Here is a 16,695-nt window from a genome sequence, read left to right as displayed (position 1 = left end):
TCAAATTTATCAGTGAAACATTTCTAGAACATTTCATCACCAGTGTATATGATTTCTGATTATCCTCTTAAAGTGCAATTATTACACATATAATAGTGAGGCTAAAATGCTATGTGAAGATGCACCTAAAGTATAAACTTAAAACGCTGGTAATTTTAAGTAGTTGGCAAGGGTGGGGAAGTTCTCCCTACAAATGTGAAATTTAATTTTACACGCAACAGTAATTCTAGTTTAAAACAGAGATAAATTATATTTTATGTATAATATCTTTGCCAGTCTGTCAGGTGTAGGCTCGATAGCTGCAGTCGCTTAAGTGCGGCCAGTATCCAGTATTCGGGAGACAGTAGGTTCGAACCCCACTGTCGGCAGCCCTGAAGATGGTTTTCCGTGGTTTCCTATTTTCACACCAGGCAAATGCTGGAGCTGTACCTTAATTAAGGCCACGGTCGCTTCCTTCCCACTCCTAGCCCTTCCCTGTCCCATAGTCGCCATAAGACCTATCTGTGTCGGTGCGACGTAAAACAAATAGAAAAAAAAAATTGTAATCTTGAATCTGAAAAGTCATCCAAATATTTTAAAGTAGTGACTGCTTCGAGCTGATTTCTTCTCTATGTAGAAAAGGACTTAGGCCCTACTTACCTCCTTTCCTGAAAGTCATAGAGACAGTTTTGTTTTCGTTAATGTTCATCTTGTTGCGTAGTGCCCGCTTTGTCAGGTCATCAAACTCTGATTCTGCGAGGTTGACATTAATGCCATGTAGTCCGCGTACATCATTAGCTGTACGTTGTCCTTTTTTATCATTGTAATGTCAGCTGAAGCCTTTATGCATAGGAGTGGACTGAGAGGATCGCCTTGTAGAACGGTGACTACCGATCGGTAAGTAATGGCGTGGTGTATCATCCCTTCCATAATCTATAAATATGGAATGAAGATTCCCTCTTGGCACTGCTTCGATGTCATTCATTTCCAAGTAAATGCAACATGAACTCGTTAACTAACCCCACTTTTTGCTTGAATATTTCCACCCAGCGGCATTCATCGCTTCTGTTTTCAGAGTTCCACCATGCTACTTCATCATTTAATAAAAGGAATTGCATACACAGAAACTCATAAAAATGTTATCATCAATAGTTTGTTTTGTTAATAAACGCCATAGATTTTTCATCATCACACCAAACACCGCAGACTTTAAAAGAATCCAACAAAAACAAGAACTCTAAATCTAGGAATAAGAAACTTGTTAGCGTCCTGATAAGTGTTTTTTGGGGCAACGGAACGCTTAGTAAAAATACGGAATCATTCTGTATAGTCAGGGACGTCTGGTCAGTTTATTTATAGTGAGCTATGCAATTCGTCTCGATATATTCGAATTTCAAGCGTCGCGCCTTTGGAAATATTATAGCAGGGTAGCAACCCATAATTTCCTTCAAGTTGTGTCCTTATCTTAACTGACGTGTAGTAAAGGGTAAAAGTGCTTCTTAGTTCTTTAGTGCCATTAGGATAATTCATTAAATAAAATTCATAAATGTGTGGATTGCTATATTCTTTATATGCTGCTAATATAATTGACCTTTGATCAAGATAATTCGAACGTATGTTGGGTGCACTGTAGATTCACGAAGATCAAATAGCGAAGACGTGCAAGGCAATAGGAAATAATAGAAAGATGATATTAAAGATGGCGGCTAGCTTGTGTCTGTTCCGTGATGATTGCTCAATGCGTGAATGTGTTTTAGGAAAGTGAGCTGTTGGGAGTTTTATTCATGTGCAATAATTTATTATAAACAATGCCTTTTGGTTATTCAGATGGTAACAATTATATGGAGAACAACAGTGATTCTAGTCTTGCTGTAAACATGAAGTACAAGAGAAAGTATAGATATTTGAAGAGGTTAATTAAAGATATTGTTTTTGTAAGTACAACATATTTCATTTCTAAGAACATTCTTCTTGCTGTGATTTTAGATGATGAATCATTTACTTCTTTCATCAGAAAGTTGGCAGTATTTATTTTGTATCATGCACACGCAGTATTGATTCTACAGGTATTTCGTTGGACTATTATTTTTTAAACAACTGATCTGTGTATGGGACTGTCGTCCAGGTGACACATTCCCTATCAATTGCTACCATTGATGCTTTCACGGCCCGTACTTAGACATGGTATAGGCGTTTTGGGCTTATGCTGTGTCAAGAAAATAAGGTGAAATTCTTTTCGTTTCGCAGAGAACTTTGCTCTGCGTCTTCAGAAGAAAATCTCGACTTCCCTCATGAACTATCATGTCCCTATCAATTGTTTACGTAGTGAGGAAAGTGAGGAATCTGGCACAACTAAGTGGAAGCAATACCAGGACTCAGCTAAGGGTCCCGTGGTCGCCAACCCATGCTCCCAAGTTAAGAGCCCTGACGGTCGTTTCAGTTGCCTCTTATGATAGGCAGGATATACTGGGTGTTATTCTATCGCCCCCACCCACGGGGGGATCCTGGTAGGGGTCCCATACACTGCAGCTATACTCTAATTGGCATCGTACCGGTGACTTATACACCCTCTACTTTACATCTTTACTACAACCCCTAAATACCCTCTTAACCATATGAAGAGTCTGTGACCATTATTTCCACCTCGTTATTGTGATTAGGGCCTACCCCAATGAAGATATTTCCTCACATTAACACACAGCAATCCCTTTGTGGTACACTCACTCCATTGACACAGCAATTAAAACTGAATGGGCTTTTCCTCTTGATGAAACTTACAACAGGGGCCAATGACCTAGCTGTTAGGCCCCTTTGAACAACAAACATTATCAAACTTACACCCTGACTTTTCATGCCTTTTATCAGCTTTGTTGAGGTCTTTTTGAAGTTGCTGACAGTAATGTTATTGTATTGCATCGAGTTGACCATGTGGTTAGGGGTGCGCAGCTGTGAGCTTGCATTCAGGAGATAGTGGGTTCGAACCCCACTGTCAGCAGCCCGGAAGATGATTTTCAATGGTTTTCCATTTTCACACCAGGCTTTTTCCTATCCCATCATCACCATAAGACCTATCTGTGTCAGTGCGACGTAAAGCCAATTGCGTATAAGGTCATTACTCCCAGATAAGGGCAGAGGACGATATTCTGAGATGTTGGATGAACATGTGTGCGTTCCATCTGTTCAGTATTTTTGCTCGTAGTCCAGCTCCATGGCTAATTGGTTAGCATGCTGGCCTTTGGTCACAGGGGACCTGGGTTTGATTCCCGGCGGCGTCGGGAATTTTAACCATCATTGGTTAATTTCGCTGGCACGGGTGTTGGGTGTATGCGTCATCTTCATCATCTTCATCCTCATCATGACACGCAGATGGCCTACGGGTGTCATATCAATAAGACGTCCTTGGACATTCCCGGCATTAAAAGCCATACGCCATTTCATTTCATTTTCTTGGTAGTTGGTGGTTCTTAGTCAAGCATAGGCCTAAATGTAATGTGCCTCTATAACCTCAATGCCTGTTACTAATTGAAAATATGACCTGATATTTTCATGGTCATACAGAGGAAACAGATGTGTGAGTAGGTCTGTTAATCGTAGGGTTACCATATTTGAAAATGAGGGGAGACACATTTTACAGGTATCCTACAATCCAGAGATACTAGACAGCAAATTCATAGAGAAAATAATTCCTTGGAATTGGATCTATTCACAATAACTGGTATAGAAGAGAGAATACTAAAAAAGCAAGACGGAAAAGCAGCTGGTCACAATTTGATTTTCTATGAGCATATCAAAGCAAGCTGGGCGACACTGAAAGAACCAATATTAGAGCTATTGAATAAATGTCTAATTGAAGGAATTATACCCCGTAGATGGAGACTTCCACATTAAAAATTCTGTATAAAGGAAAGGGAGAAGTTCATGACCCAAACTCTTATTGTGGAATTGCATTAGAAAGCACACTATTTAAAATCTTCACAGGACTAATATAAAAAAAATTAGAAAAACTAGTTGAGCACTGCATCCCAGAGGAACAGTTCGGTTTCAGGACCGGAAGATCTACTCTTCATGCAATTAAATGTCTTCTTGAAGAAGTAGAAGGAACACTTAGAATACCAAAAAGGAAGCTATGTGCTGTTTTCATAGACTTTTCAAAAGCGTTTGACTCAATTAGCAGGAGTCTTATATTGGAAAAGTTAGAAAACATCATAGGAGATCACTACACCGTGCAGATAATCAGAAATATCTTATCAGAGAATTATGTCAGTGTGGACGATAATTTATCAATATCAAAACCCATATTGCAGACTGTAGGCGTACTTCAAGGAGACCCTATCAGCCCTTTATTATTTAATATAGGAACACATGATGTAGTACAAGCCACCGCCTCAAAACAAGTGAAGATCTTAATCTACGCAGACGACATGGTTTTGTTATCGCCGAATGTAGGACAGTTACAGAAATCCCTGGACAAACTAACTAAGTGGTCTGAAGGGAATCAAATAACTATCAACATAAATAAGATTGTAGGTATGATATTCAGAAGGGGAGGCAGAACCTCAGACAAAGAAACCTTAACATGTGATGATGTCAAAATTAACATAGTCAATAAGTGTAAATATTTAGGAATAACCATGCAGACCAGAGGGATAGTGTTCACGGAACACATTAGAGAGAGAACCATAGCCGGGGTATTGGCAATCAGCAGCATCAAGCTCTTAAACCAGATCTCTGTTAACACTGCAAGGATTTTGTTTAGGGTCAAAATAACACCTGTGGTTACCTAAGGAATACAACTCATTTGAAACTATCGTAGTAAATATGACTTAAAAGAGCTGGAGAAGGTAAAAGCGATCTACCTAAAAAGATTTCTAAGTGTATCAAAATTCACCCCATCTCTTTTAGTATATGAAGTGACAAGAGAAAGCTTCTTTATTGAAGATCTTCGGAATCAGATGCATCTGCCTTACACTACGAGCTTTGGAGACCTCTTGGACGAACTGAAGAGGAAGAAAGAAGAAATATGGGAAGAATTCTACTCTATTGATGCAATGACGACAGAGTGGACAGGTAGCGGTTACGAATTGAGACATTCAGTGACCCGCTTTGTTATTCACGGATGTCATCATAAGTGCTGCCAACGTGAGACGTATTACACTGTTATCCCTAAGGTAACTTTATTTTATAAATAATCGCTATTAACGGATCAAATATTCATAAATCAGTGTTTAAATTACAAAGAGTTACATTTATCTTTGTGTCACTACAACAAAATATGATAATATACTTATTAACAATACCACTAAACAAAATACGTATAATCTCATAAAGATCTATAGGGTCTCTCATCTTTCATATACATTTAAGCCTTTTGACTCAAAAGTTAAATTCTAGGCTTATTCATTAAATAGAGACAGTTAATGTTTCGTCAAACCATTCATTCCAGCCTTCAATTAAAAGACTAATGATTATGCTACCTTTGCACGGTCAAAATACCACGGCCCTTTAATTAACCATCAGGGGGCAGGCCCGACCTTAAATACATCTCAAAAGGACATGTTTTTGATAAACAGGTGAACATTAAATTTGCCTAGTTCCTTTATATAAATGAACATTTATTAAATATCTTATACTTTTATATACTAATTTTACCATTATTATAATTAAACTTACGTTATACAATTCACTCCAGTATTCAACTTAATATTATTATAAAATTATATTAAAATAAAATAACTTTTAACATTATTCAACTGATGGCTAATTTAAAGCCTACAATTCTTTACAACTCCTATAATAATTATAATTTTTATTGTAAAGCTTATCCCTTAAAATATTATATTCAATTAACAGTTAATATATTAATATAAAAACTATTATTAAATACTGAATTAAATTCATTTCTTGAGATATCTTAAAAACCTACTAATATTTCATTACAAATTTGTTATTCTTGATAATATCACAGTAACCAACATAACAAATTAGCTCTTTTTAATTCGGGAAAAATAAATCTCTATCCCAATTTTAATAAACCCTGATACACAAGGTACAATATTAATTTACTTTTCTAAAATTTTATTTTCACCTTTTTCATTTTACTTCACAGTACTATTTCACTATAAATAAATTTGTTCTATTCCTATACTAAGACATATATAATTAATGTTATTTCAATTAAGTAAATTCTCCCATTCACTCATTTTAAATCGATACTTTCAAAATAATTCGAATCACACAAACATCCTCTCAGTGTAAATGAGATGCTTCACTTTAAGGTTTATTTTGCATTTTAGATACACTTTCCAGTACATCTGCTATGTTACGACTTATCTCACCTTATAATGAGAGCGATGGGCGATGTGTACATGTTTTAGAGCTAAAATCATATCATAATATAACAATATTACTTTCAAATCCACCTTCAAATGTACCATTTTCATTGCAAGATCCATTTAAATTCTTTTATTGTAATCCATCTCTTACTTGACTATAAGCTGCACCTTGACCTGACATTCACTCTAATAAGAGTTATAGAAAATTATCACTCAAAAAAAAAAAAAACTTACGATGGCGGTATACAAACTGATAACAAAATCGAGTCAAATATAACGTGTATTATCTATTACAGGACAGATTCCTCTGAAAAGACTAAAACACCGCCAAATTCTTTGAGTTTCAAGAACATAACTATTACTACTCAAGTAACAATATTTACAATTGGAATAATAGGGTGTCTAATCCTAGTTTATAATCCAACTTTCAAAGCTTCATATATCATTCCCAAGTTCTACATAAATTCAAAATTCTACCTTAAAAATCTACTTTTAAACTTACAAAAAACTATTAACTTTTATACTAATAATGTTTACTCTAACCCTACGTATAACCACGGCGGCTGGCACGGCTTCAGCCGGCTACATATTATATTACTAATTCCAAGTCACCTTGATAAATAATATTAAATACTGCAAATATACTTTACTATTTAAGCATATAAACTTATATTCACAAAAATTCACATGTAAAACATATAAAAAGTAAACAATTAAGCAAGAATAAAACTTTTAAAATCCATTATTAAACAATGGGTCAAATAATAACAATATTAATTATAACATAACATCAAATAATTAATTAGGCTTATATATAATATAATGTACCCATTTTGAGTATTTCCTGGCGTTGGATTTTCATCGTATTCTTCGCCCCTATACAATGTAAATATTCACTTATCCACAAAATAACATATGGAACGCATATGCTATATACTGATAACTTCACTTTATCTAATTAGTTTAAACTCCCAAAAAACTCCGCAGGCCACGTAATAAATATTTAATTAGAATAATAATCATAGTATATATTTTTTTAAATGTATAATTCTTGAAATATATACTTAAAATAGGTATATTTACTATAAATGTACATATAATAATAAATACTTTAATGTAAATGTATCTCAGATATATATGTAGATATATAGCCCCTACAATGCTAGAAATATCTATAAGATCCTCTTTTTCTCTCTCAAGTATATTTGTTATTAACATTATCAGGGGTTTGTATATCAATAAGTTATTATTAATTAATGTACCTTTTCTATATGTAATTAATACAGGGCGATTAATTTGAAAATACAGAGCGGAGTGCCGAGGATTAGGCGTGCTGGGAAGCGGAGACAGCGAGCGCAGTGCCCGCCATGACAAGCAGGCATAGTCGGCTCAAAGAAGCGGCATGATTACGCCTACAGAAACTAAATGAAACTGAACTCACCGGCTACATAGATGCTTTGGACAAATAAGTAAATGAATAAACAAATAAATCAACTAGGAAATTAAACTGAATTCGCCAGTAATAAATAAATATATAAACAAATAAATAAATCAACTAGGAAATTAAACTGAGCTCACCAGTATTTACAGACGATGCTGAAAGTGATCTCCTTCAGCTGCAATGCAAGTTTCACATCTTGTAATGAGATTTCGAAACACAGTTTGTAGTTCATGGACACCGATGGAATGCACAATGTTCCTAATTTCAGTTTTTTAATTCTTCTGCAGTTCGAGGATAATTCCTGTAAACTTTTCCTTTAAGATTTCCCCATAGATAAAAATCACATGTGCTTAAATCAGGCGAACGAGGGGGCCATAAGCCTTTACTGATGATTTGATCATCATCAAACATTTCCCGTAACCGTCGCATAGAGCTACGCGCCATATGGGCCGTTGCACTATCCTGCTGGAAATAGTCGTACCTTTTCTCTTCTTCAGTCAGTTCAGCAAAAAATGGTTCCAGAATGTTGTGAATATAACGGTCAGAAGTAATCGTGTCCTGAAAAAATATCGGACCGATAATTCGTCGGGCACTGATAGCGCACCACACATCCACCTTCACATTGTGCAGAGGTCTCGGCTGTAAAATGTGCGGGTTGTCTGTATCCCAGATTCTATTGTTCTGTGAATTGACATTTCCACTCAAATGAAACCAGGCTTCGTCACTCATAAAAAGAAAGTTCGGATCCACAACACCGTCGTTGACACTATTTATTAGCCAATTGCAAAATCGTATTCTTGCATTGAAATCTGTAGGCAGTATGTTATGGACTGAATGAGTCTGATAAGATCGTAAACGTAACAATTTTGTTGCATTACGTGCTGAAGAAGGTGAAATGCCACTTTGCTGAGCTAATCTCCGAAGCGACTTATGTGGACTGACCTGGAGTCTTGCCTGTATATCTTCTAACCTCTCTTGTGTGAGAGCTGTTCTCCTTCGCTTCTTTTTCTTATTGCTTACGGAACCAGTACTATGCCACTTGTAAACGAGCTGATGCACGTAACGTTTTGATGGTACTGTCGCACCGGGAAATTGTCTACGGAATTTTCGAAGGCACCTTTTAACTGGTTTCTTCTTCTTGTGCAAATAACACTCGACCAAAAATATTCTTTGCTCTATAGTGTATTTAACCATCGTGATAATAACCTCACAACACACTTTAAAAGTCCAATATTTTCTAACTAACTGAGGGACAGAGTGCTAAACAGCTGCGCATTGCAGTGAACACTTCTTATCTTGCCGTGTTGACAGAAGCCATATGGCGCTCGCTCGGGACTTCCCACGGCATGCGAGAAGAAGTCGGAACACTTAAAATATTCTCCCTGTATTATATAAATGTGTGTATATATATATAACTATTGTAACTGACCAACATTTCTTACTAAAAATTATCAACTAATGTAAAATTGATCTTAAATATGGCCTTTATTAAAAAAAATTTAAAATTTCAGGTAATTTCAAAATTGTTGCTAATTTATATCAACTACATCTATTTTAATCATTTTTTTCTGAACCTCAAAATTTCCAAAAATTGCTGGTGACCAAAAATGCAGAAAATGCACACTTTTTCAAAAACATTTACCCCACAGGGATTGTCCTCCTTTTTATTAACCATTATAACACTAACTACTACCCTGCACCAATCCTTATCATTCGTGCATAAAAGTTTTTTACAGTGAAGTGCCTGATAAAAAGGATTACTGTAATAGAGTAAATCATGTAACTATTTACCTTCATTACATCTAATAGATTTAAACTATTTCCTAAAGTATCAAAAACCACTCTTAGGCCTTTTCTATCCCATCATCACCATAAGACCTATCTATGTCAGTGTGACGTAAAGCCAATTGTGAAAAAGAAAAATGAATCCTTGCAGAATTCTACATTGTTAGATCTTAATACAGTAGTGAAATGGCAGTAAAGACAGTCTTCTGGTCCTATGTGATTCCGTATCACATCAGGTACCTGCCTGTAGCAAGCACCCTGGACAGAGAACGGGGTGGGGGGAAGTTATCAAATGTCGTATTAAACCTAATACATATTCAGTGCCGCTGTGCTATTCTCTTTTCCCCATTCTTAAAGCTTGCCTGTGTGTGGTTTGTGTATAGTTGGTATATCTAAGGTATGTTTTAACGTTTTGAAAGAAAATCCAAAATTCTTAACTGATTTGTTTGAATTTCATACCATAAAGCAAAAAACATTAGACTGACGTATTTGTATAATGCAATCAACCTTTTCTGCCTTATCTTCACCCAAAAAATATGTTTAATTAAAAAACCACATCAGTTTTCAATATGTCATAAAATTTCCAAAAATGTTACAATCTTGAAATTTTCACCAAGTTGAAGTAGTTCATTCATTGAATGTTTTGAACTAGGATCTTCTAATTATCAAGAACAGAAAGGGAATTAGACATCATTTTTGACAAGAGTTTAAAAATGATTAATCATCCCTCTTAAAAATGCTTGTAATAATAATAATAATAATAATAATAATAATAATGTTTGTTTTGTTTGAGTCATCAGTCCATAGACTGGTTTGATGCAGCCCTCCATGCCATCCTATCCTGTGCTAACCTTTTCATTTCTACATAACTACTGCATCCTACATCTGCTGTAATCTGCTTGTCATATTCGTACCTTGGTCTACCCCTACCGTTCTTACCACCTACACTTCCTTCAAAAACCAGCTGAACAAGTCCTGGGTGTCTTAAGATGTGTCCTATCATTTTATCTCCTCTTCTCGTCAAATTTAGCCAAATCAATCTCCTCTCGCCAGTTCGATTCAGTATCTCTTCATTTGTGATTCGATCTATCCATCTCACCTTCAGCATTCTTCTGTAACACCACGTTTCTTTCTTTCTGAGCTAGTTATCGTCCATGTTTCACTTCCATACAATGCCACGCTCCACACGAAAGTCTTCAAAAAGATCTTTCTAATTCCTATATCAATGTTTGAAGTGAGCAAATTTCTTTTCTTAAGAAAGCTCTTCCTTGCTTGAGCTAATCTGCGTTATATGTCCTCCTTACTTCTGCCATCGTTAGTTATTTTACTACCCAAGTAACAATATTCATCTACTTCCTTTAAGACTTCATCTCCTAATTTAATAATTCCTGCATCACCTGCCTTCATTTGACTGCACTCCATTACTTTTGTTTTCGACTTATTTATTTTCATCTTGTACTCCTTACCCAAGACTTCACCCATACCATTCAGCAGGTTCTCGATCTTCTGCAGTCTCAGATAAAATAACAATATCATCGGCAAATCTCAAGGTTTTGATTTCCTCTCCTTGGATTGTGATTCCCTTTCCAAATTTTTCTTTGATTTACTTTACTGCCTGTTCATGTAAATATTGAAAAGGAGGGGTGTCAAACTGCAGCCTTGCCTCACTCCTTTCTGGATTGCTGCTTTTTTTGCAAAGCCCTCGATTCTTATCACTGCATATTGATTTTTATACCAATTGTAGATAATTCTTCGTTCTCGGTATCTGATCCCAATCACCTTCAGAATCTTAAACAGCTTGGTCCAATCAGCATTATCGAATGCCTTTTCTAGATCTACGAATGCCATGTACGTGGGCTTGTCCTTCTTGATTCAATCCTCTAAGATTAGACGTAAAGTCAGGATTGCTTCACGTGTTCCTACATTTCTTCTGAAGCCAAACTGATCTTCTCCCAACTCAGCTTCAACTTGGATTTCCATTCTTCTCTAAATAATACTTGTTAAAATTTTGCAGGCATGAGATACTAAACTAATGGTGCGATAGTTTTCACACCTGTCAACACTGGCTTTCTTGGGAATAGGTATAACAACATTCTGCCGAAAATCGGATGGGACTTCTCCTGTCTCATACATCTTACACACTAAATGGAATAACCTTGCCATGCTAGTTTCTCCTAAGGCAGTCAGTAATTCAGAGGGAATGTCATCAATTCCAGGTGCCTTGTTCCTATTTAGGTATATCACAGCTCTGTCAAGCTCTGACCCGAAATTGGGTCTCCCATTTCATCAGCATCAACAGCCTCTTCTTGTTCCAGAACCACATTATCTAAATCTTCACCTTGATACAACTGTTGGATATGTTCTGCCATCTTTCTGCTTTGTCTTCTTTCCCTAGAAGTGGCTTTCCATCTGAGCTCTTAATATTCATACACCTAGATTTCCTTTCTCCAAAGGTTTCCTTGATTTTCCTGTATGCAGCATCTACCTTACCTAGGACCATACAACCTTCGATATCCTTGCACTTCTCCTTCAGCCAGTCTTCCTTAGCTACCTTGCACTTTCTATCCACTTCATTCTTTAATTGCCTGTATTCTTTTCTGCCCTTTTCATTTCTACCATTCTTGTATTTTCGTCGTTTATCAATCAGGTCTAGTATCTCCTCAGTTACCCACTGATTCTTTTCTTCCTTCCTAACATTTCTTCATTTTTCATAACTATCCACTCTTCTTCTATTTTGTTTCCTTCAGCCTTTTCATTTAGCCTTTTTGCAACATGTTCCTTGAAACAATCCCTCACGCTCTTTTCATTCAACTTGTCTAGATCCCATCTTTTTACATTCTTTCCTTTCTTCAATTTCTTCAGCTTCAGATGGCATTTCATGACCAACAAATTGTGGTCAGAGTCCACGTCTGCTCCTGGGAAAGTTTTGCAATCCAACACCTGGTTTCTGAATCTCTGCCTAATCATAATGAAGTCTATTTGATACCTTCCAGTGTCTCCAGGTCTCGTACACGTATAAAGCCGTCGTTTGTGGTGTTTGAACCAAGTATTGGGAAGGACTAAATTATGATCAGTGCAGAATTCAACCAACCGACTTCCTCTTTCGTTCCTTTGTCCCAATCCAAATTCTCCTACTGTACTACCTTCTCTTCCTTGGCCTGCCACTGCATTCCAGTCTCCCATCACAATTAGATTCTCGTCACCTTTTACTTATTGTATTAATCTTCTATCTCTTCATATGTTCTTTCGATTTCCTCAACATCCGCTGAGCTAGTAGGCAATATAGACTTGCACTATTGTGGTGGGCATTGGTTTGGTGTCTATCTTGACGACAATAATTCTTTCACTATGCTTGTCATAGTAACTTACCTGCTGCCCTATTTTCTTATTCATTATTAAACCAACTCCTGCATTTCCTCTGTTTGATTTTGTGTTGATAATTCGGTAGTTGCCAGCCCAAAAATCCTGTTCTTCCTGCCAACGTACTTCACTTATACCAACTACATCTAACTTTAGTCTACCCATCTCCCTTTTCAGATTCTCTAATCTACCACAACGATTCAAACTTCTAACATTCCACGCTCTGACTCGCAGAATGTCAGTATTCATCCTCCTAATGATTGCCTCCTCTTGTGTACTCCCCACCCGGAGATCCGAATGGGGGACTAGTTTATCTCCGGAATATTTTACCTGGGAGGAAGCCATCATCATGACATCATACAGAGAGAGCTGCATGTTCTCGGGAGTTAGTTACGGCTGTAGTTTCCCGTTGCTTTCAGCCGTATAGCAGTATCAACACAGCTAAGCCATGTTGAGAATTATTACAAGGCCATATCAGTCAATCATCTAGACTGCCAACCTTGCAACTTCGGAAAGGCTGTTACTACCCCCCCTTCCCTATTTTGATGAACCATTCCTTAGTCTGGTCTCTCAACAGATACCCATCCCATATGGTTGCACCTGCGGCTCAGTTATCTGCTTCACTGGGACATGCAAGCCTCCCCACCGCGGCAAGGTCACATGGTTCGCAGGGAGGATGATAATAATAATAATAATAATAATAATAATAATAATAATAATAATCACAATATTAACAAAGTAGTAGTTTCTAAGTTTTACAATCTTAAAATTCTTCCACCGTTTTGATACTTTTTATTTGCCTTTTGGCAAATTTTATTTGTCAACAGTATATGTTTTATTCCTACTTAGGAAGATCCTCAGCTGTTATAGCTTAGGTGAATTGCTAAGATTTTAAACACGTTAATTTGCAGGTACATTGATTCACTTAAAAACTACTAAAATACCAATTCAGTTAAATGATATTAAAAACAATGTAGGGGTTAGTGTGTTAATGATATGAGAACGGATGATTACATAGTTGGTCAGCTTAAAAACTATGTCTATTCATTTGAAGCCATATGGCGCTCGCTCAGGACTTCCCACGGCATGCAAGCAGAAGTCTGAACACTTAAATTATTCTCCCTGTATGTATGAATAACATCTCATTTTTGTAGTAGACTTCATGCTTTATTAAAATGGCATTTTTGGGCAAAAAATGCAGTTTCAAACGTTAGTACATACCTTTTAACAAAACATACCCCAGCATAAATCACATTATTTTGAAATGTGAATCGTACAGATCTTACCTGGTATAATTGTTGGGCCGGGCTGAGTGGCTCAGACAGTTGTGGCGCTGGCCTTCTGACCCCAACTAGGCAGGTTCAATCCTGGCTCAGTCCAGTGGTATTTGAAGGTGCTCATATATGTCAGCCTCGTGTCGGTAGATTTACTGGCACGTAGAAGAACTCCTGCGGGACAAAATTCCGGCACGTCGGCGTCTCCGAAAACCGTAAAAGAGTAGTTAGTGGGATGTAAAACAAATAACATTATTATTATTATTATTATTATTATTATTATTATTATTATTATTATTATTATTGCTGTTGGAGAGTGATGTGTTCATTGGCAAGGGCAGGGACCCACCAGCTCACCCCCAAGAAATATATTTTCTTTTGTTGCCAAATATAAATCATACATTTCCCATACCACTCTCATCAGCGGCCACTGCTATTGATTAAAATTGGTACACCGGGCGAGTTGGTCAAGCTGTTAGGGGCGTGCAGGTGTGACCTTGCATCTGGGAGGTAGTGGGTTCGAATCCCACTGTCGACAGTCCTGAAGATGGTTTTCCGTGGTTTCTCATTTTCACACCAAGCAAATGCTGGGGCTGTGCTTTAATTAAGGCCACGGCTGCTTCCTTCCCATTCCTAGCCTTTTCCAATCCTTAAAAAGACCCTGAATTACTGTTTTCCTTTGCTACATAATGTATTCCTCCAGCAATTCAAAGCCAATTCTGTTTGCCATGCTTGCTTTGCAGCAGACAGGCATGATATGTACAATCGGACAGGAAATCTGTTCAACTTTCTACAGGATTTCTACAAGGTTTTCTTCATTTTTTAAATTGGTTTTATGTTGCACAAACTCTTACGGCAACAGTGGGATAGGACAGGGTAGGATGGGAAGGAAATGATGACCCTGGCTTGGTTTAAAAGTGGGAAACCATGGGAAATCATCTTCAGCACTGCCAGTGGTGGGTTTGAACCCACCTGAATATGTGGCCTGAATTTCTTTCCTTTTTTCTATAAGAAGTGAACAGAAAGGACATTAATTACTGGTATATTAAATAATAAGTACTTCTACCATGTAGAGAAAAAGGAATACACAGTTTTTTAGCATGTATGAAAAGGTTAACAATTTAGTTCTTCAATGAAGATGAGATTCTCCCAAAGCTATAAAAGTAATTAGTGGGTGTAAAAGAGATAATCAGATGAGATTTCTCAAAATGACTGGATAAGTGTTTCAACATTTTAGACCAAATTTTAATGCAAATGAACGTTAGAAGCTTTTTTTTTTTTTTTTTTTTTTTTTACACCCTATTTATTTATTAAAGATTCAGCATGTATATTACCAGTATGAACTCTTTTGTCCATCTTCACATACGGCTGTACCAAAATATGCCCTTCCAATATTCAGCTCACTGCAGGTTAGTAACAGGTGTCATAGAAAAATCCTCGCTGCATATTTCTTTCAGGTGTTCTCTTTTGAAAGATGGTCATACAGTCATCATTGTAGACTTTCAGGGTTCAGTCTGCAAGCCTCTGTAAAGAACTAAGCACTTCCACAATCGTGTATTTACAACCAGATCTCTCGCCACATTTAGTTCCACATCTGTTACCATTAAATAATTAAAAAACAAGTCTAACCGTTGCCTAACCTCCATGGCTGAGTATTATTCTCCTACGTAATCTATTTTCCTCTTTCACCTCACATGACCCTACCACTGAATCCAATTCAAATGCACAGTATCATTTGTAGAGATCATTTGCAACTTAGCCTTTATTTCCACACTGTGAATGCCCTTCTACCACTGATCCTAGTACGAGAAGAAATTCATCTGCAACATGTAACGAGTAAGTGCTACAGAGAAACTGTACCAATGTTATTTTGATTGTACAGGGTGGGCCAGAAGTCATGACCGAAAATGTTTAATGTTATTGTATTGAAACAAGAAGCCACATGAAAGGCAAACAATTGTATTTAACAAAACAAAAAATACATGCAAGAATGGAATAAGACAGAAATGAATGTTCTTACAAATTTCAAACACTCTCGGTACACTGACCATCATTCTTGCTGCATAGTTGGATTCACTGCCAAGTGCTTCTACTTGCTCAGTGCAGGCTCGCACAAATCACGCCGCATATTCATATCATGATCACTTAACCCATTGATGATGCCGGGTCGAAATGAATGGTAACTTTAATTCTTCATCCAACGACGCATGGAGGTTCTGGGAATGTCCATCTCACCGACCGCTTCCTTGGAAGTGATAAATATCATTATGGTTCCGTATTGAAGATACTATATTTGTAGGATGCTGATTCATTTATTATTTAACCACCTATTCAATACATTATAATGTATAATGTAATGTATGAATGTAATGTATTGAATAGGTGGTTAAATAATGTATAATGTATTGTAATGTATTAAATAGGTGGTGAAATAATAAATTAATTAGCATCCTACAAGACCGCTTCCTTGTTGATTTTGCTGCTGAACAAAGTATGATGCATTTAGGCGTTCTGTGACTTCATT

At 36.7% G+C, this 16,695-nt stretch overlaps 1 protein-coding gene across 2 annotated transcripts in view; it reads left to right on the top strand.

Moving 5' to 3' along the window:
• Nucleotides 1-789: 789 nt before the first annotated feature.
• The window catches only part of LOC136881173 (transforming growth factor beta regulator 1), a 97,273-nt gene continuing 81,367 nt past the window's right edge, over nucleotides 790-16,695 (top strand). The window contains exon 1 of one of the 2 annotated variants that reach the window (XM_067153839.2): nucleotides 790-876. Coding sequence is in view for 1 of the 2 variants with exons in the window: in XM_067153838.2 (XP_067009939.2) it covers nucleotides 1,788-1,913 (126 nt within the window). In the remaining variant the exon portion in view is untranslated. Of the gene's footprint in view, nucleotides 877-1,437; nucleotides 1,914-16,695 lie in introns of those variants that run through there. The other variant, XM_067153838.2, reaches the window with a different exon arrangement.

This window comes from Anabrus simplex, chromosome 9 (genome assembly GCF_040414725.1).
Source record: "Anabrus simplex isolate iqAnaSimp1 chromosome 9, ASM4041472v1, whole genome shotgun sequence".
Taxonomy (NCBI): domain Eukaryota; kingdom Metazoa; phylum Arthropoda; class Insecta; order Orthoptera; family Tettigoniidae; genus Anabrus; species Anabrus simplex.
Note: the sequence above shows the minus strand (reverse complement) of the source record. Positions and strands in the feature narration are given on the sequence as shown.